Raw genomic sequence first — 3,393 nt, forward strand, 5'->3', positions numbered from 1 at the left:
GTCTTCTAGGGTGGGAACCAGTGAATTCCCGCATCATCTGAGCACAATTTTTCACTTGATATGTAAAAACCACCATCATACAATGTTACTCGCCCACAGACCAAGCCAAGGAGGAAAAAAAAGACCTTTCCTACAACATCCTCCAGCAGCAGAACAACAAAACTCCTCAATATGAAATCCTCATTGTGATGGGTGACCTAAATGCGAAAGTGGAAGCTGACAACCAGGGATACGAAAGCTGCATGAGGAGAGAAATGATAATGGACAGACTTGTGCCTGGAAAACGGACTTGTAATAGAAGGTACCATCTTCTAACATAAGGCCATACACAAGACGACCTGGGTATCGCTGGATGGACGGAGCAGAAACCAAATTGACAATATAGCTATTAATCAGTAGTGGAGAAGGTCCATGAAGGATGTCAGAGCAGTGAGAGGGGAAGATGCCAGCAGTGACCACCACCTTGTACTATGCAAACTTCAGTTAAAAACCCGGCAGTGAGGACCCAATACACAGTTGAACTTTCCAACCGATTCCAAGCCTTGGGAGACAAACCTATGTGACAGGATACAGACGAAATTTTCTCACATTGGACAGGAGGTGCTTGGTTGCAGAAGAAAGAAAAGGAAAGAGTGGATCTCGGAGAACACTTGGAAACTCATAGAGAAGAAAAGTAGTGAAACAACAAATGCTTAGAGAAAAGTAAGAACACAGACCAAGAGCCAGAGATGCATACCAGGTTTTGAACACTACTGTGAAAAAGAGTGTTAGAAAGGACAAAAAAGAATATATGGAGAAATTAGCAACAGACACGCAAAAAATGAAAAAATAAAACGTGGCAACATCACAGAACAAGAGATAAAGCTGGCTATTCAACAGACAAAAGGAAACAGGGCGGAATCACTGCCGACATGCTGAAGACAGACCCCAGCATCAATGCCAAGATTTAAAAGTACTCTTCAACAAAGTATGGAAAATGTCCTGATTCCTGAAAAAGAGGAATTATTGTCAAATTATCCAAGAAAGGCGACTTATCAGTCTGCAGCAACTGGAGAGGAATAAACCTATCCTCGATGCCAGGAAAGATGTTCTGTCATGTACTGGCACAAAGACTATGACAATGTATTGAGAGGATCCTAAGAGAAGAGCAGGCAGGCTTCGGAGCTGGAAGGGGATGTATTGACCAGATCTTTCTCCTGTGTACCATAGTCGAGCAGTCCCTTGAGTGGAACTCATCATTATACATCAACTACATCGACCTTGAAAAAAACATTCGGCAGCATCCACCATCCATCATTATGCAACATCCTTGAGGCATATAGCTTCCCAACAAAGGTCATCAACATCCTGAAAGACATGTATGCCAACAACCAATGATGTGTAAATCATGATGGGCAGCAAAGTGAATGGTTCCATTTGAAGACAAGAGTCAGGCAGGGCTGTGTGATATCACCCACCCTCTTTCTCATCACCATTGACTGGGTAATGAGGAAGGCCATCAGAGACAAGCCACGAGGACTTGTCTGGGAACTGACCACCAGACTGGAGGACTGCTACTTTGCCGATGACATTGCCCTTCTCACTCATACCCAGAAGGACATCCAGGAAAAGAGAGATAAAGTGGACACAACAGCAAGGAGTGTGGGACTCACGATCCACCCAAACAAGACCAAGATTATGAAAATGAAGAACAGAAGCAGAATCAAACTTGAAAAGATACAAGACTTCAAGTAAGCAACACTGAGAAAGAAATCTCCACTAGAATTGGAATGGTAGCACAGGCTTTCAACAGACTGCGGAATGTTTGAAAGTCCAAGACCCACCAGACCAGGACCAAGCTGAAGATGTGCAAGTCAAACGTCCGATCCATCCTTCTATATGCTTCTATAGGCTTAAAGGGGGACGCTGTCTCCGCCGCATCCTCAAGAGTCGCTGGGAACAGCATGTCACCAACTTAGAAACCTACAGGCACACCTACATCAATAGCATCACAGTTGAGGTGAAGCAGATATGCTGGAGATGGCTGGGGTATGTGCTAAGGTTGGGTAGAACCAGGCACCCTCTTGCTGCATTGAGATGGGCACCACCTTGGAAAAGAAAGAGAGGCAGGCCTCTGGGCACCTGGAGAATGACTGTAGAAGAAAAGATGAAGGCAGCAGGGAAGACCTGGAATGAAATAGGATGGCTTGCCCAGGACTGTGATGGCCGGGAGAGATTTGTCGGCGCCTTATGCTCCACCTGGAGTGAAGAGGAGTAAGTAAGTAAATAAGTGTCACATCAAAACTGAAAATCTTTAAGACACGCTAACATTATTTATCTTACAGTAATTTTAATATTCTAGGTAGTGCTAGATAGTATTTATATGCATCTTTGGGAAGAATTTCCATATATGTGAGGCACATTTTTGTTGGTTGATCAATGCATCTAGATGCAATTTCTGAATGTACACAGCTCACAGATTGAAATCACTCAGAAATGTGTCATCATATTGCCAATGCGTTCCTAAAACAGTAAATATATTGATGGCCTGAACATTTTTAGTTAGTCTACTAAATCTGACATTGTTGGGTTACTCATGGCGTCTCCCTATTTAACACCCTTGTGATTGGGTTAGACAATTTTAATGTATGTAAGCTGACCGGAAACACTGAAACATCATATATGTAGCTGGCTGGTTTACCGTCACACCGAATATGAACAGAAAACATTATTTGTTCGGTAAATTCCGATACACAGCTGTAATTTTGGCGGATAATGTAAAAAACTTGCCGATATTGAGGTCACATGAACATGTGTATGGTTTTAAAACAATTTACAATATCGCGAATGTCGCTTGTATTCGTGAACGCATGCACAATTACCGTCAGCGTCATGGTAACCATGAGGCGTGGCAGGTCATACGGTGAGTTCAGAACAATCTCAATAAATTCAGATCCACACATTGTTCGCTTACACATTGTGGATCTTAATACATTCGATTAGGGGTCACGTCAGATTTACCTTTTTACTCTGAATATCGTGTTAGCATGTGGCAAAGAAAATTTGCCAATCAGAGCGGATGTTTCATCGACTCACCGTCACTACCACAATCCAGTAAGCGATTTGATTGGTGCATCGAAAGGTCAATCTGACGTGACCCCCCCGGTACAGTGTAGTCAGATCCACTAACGTGTTTAGCGAATGATTAGTGGATCTGAATTTATTGAGATTGAGTTTAGAAAGTTTTCTCGACTATTAACATCTTCCCTCTGACAGAAAACTAAAATATATCTGGAAGCCGATGAAAACTAGTTAGAATGTTTGCAGCTGTACCGTGTCGCCGTTCGCTGTATTGTATTTACAATTTGAATAGAATACTTATCTCGGGGATAGACTTGTGTTATCATAAATTGA

At 42.5% G+C, this 3,393-nt stretch overlaps 1 protein-coding gene across 1 annotated transcript; it reads left to right on the forward strand.

The window, feature by feature from the left end:
• The first annotated feature begins 1,485 nt into the window (after nucleotides 1-1,485).
• On the forward strand, nucleotides 1,486-2,257 carry LOC144343190 (uncharacterized). The gene is made up of 2 exons (XM_078005903.1): nucleotides 1,486-1,730; nucleotides 1,891-2,257. Exons 1-2 carry the CDS (start codon nucleotides 1,486-1,488, stop codon nucleotides 2,255-2,257), a joined length of 612 nt encoding a protein of 203 aa, XP_077862029.1.
• The last annotated feature ends 1,136 nt before the right edge of the window (nucleotides 2,258-3,393 follow it).

The sequence above is a fragment of the Saccoglossus kowalevskii genome, chromosome 18 (genome assembly GCF_978046115.1).
Source record: "Saccoglossus kowalevskii chromosome 18, keSacKowa6.1, whole genome shotgun sequence".
In the NCBI taxonomy this organism is placed as follows: Eukaryota; Metazoa; Hemichordata; class Enteropneusta; family Harrimaniidae; genus Saccoglossus; species Saccoglossus kowalevskii.

What these genes read in the sequence shown, in the direction of transcription:
- LOC144343190 (XM_078005903.1), top strand. Translation starts at nt 1,486, where the DNA reads ATGAGGAAGGCCATCAGAGACAAGCCACGAGGACTTGTCTGGGAACTG. An exon ending in GAAAAGATACAAGACTTCAA is followed by an intron (nt 1,731 to 1,890) that starts GTAAGCAACACT and finishes ATGCTTCTATAG; the next exon opens with GCTTAAAGGGGGACGCTGTC.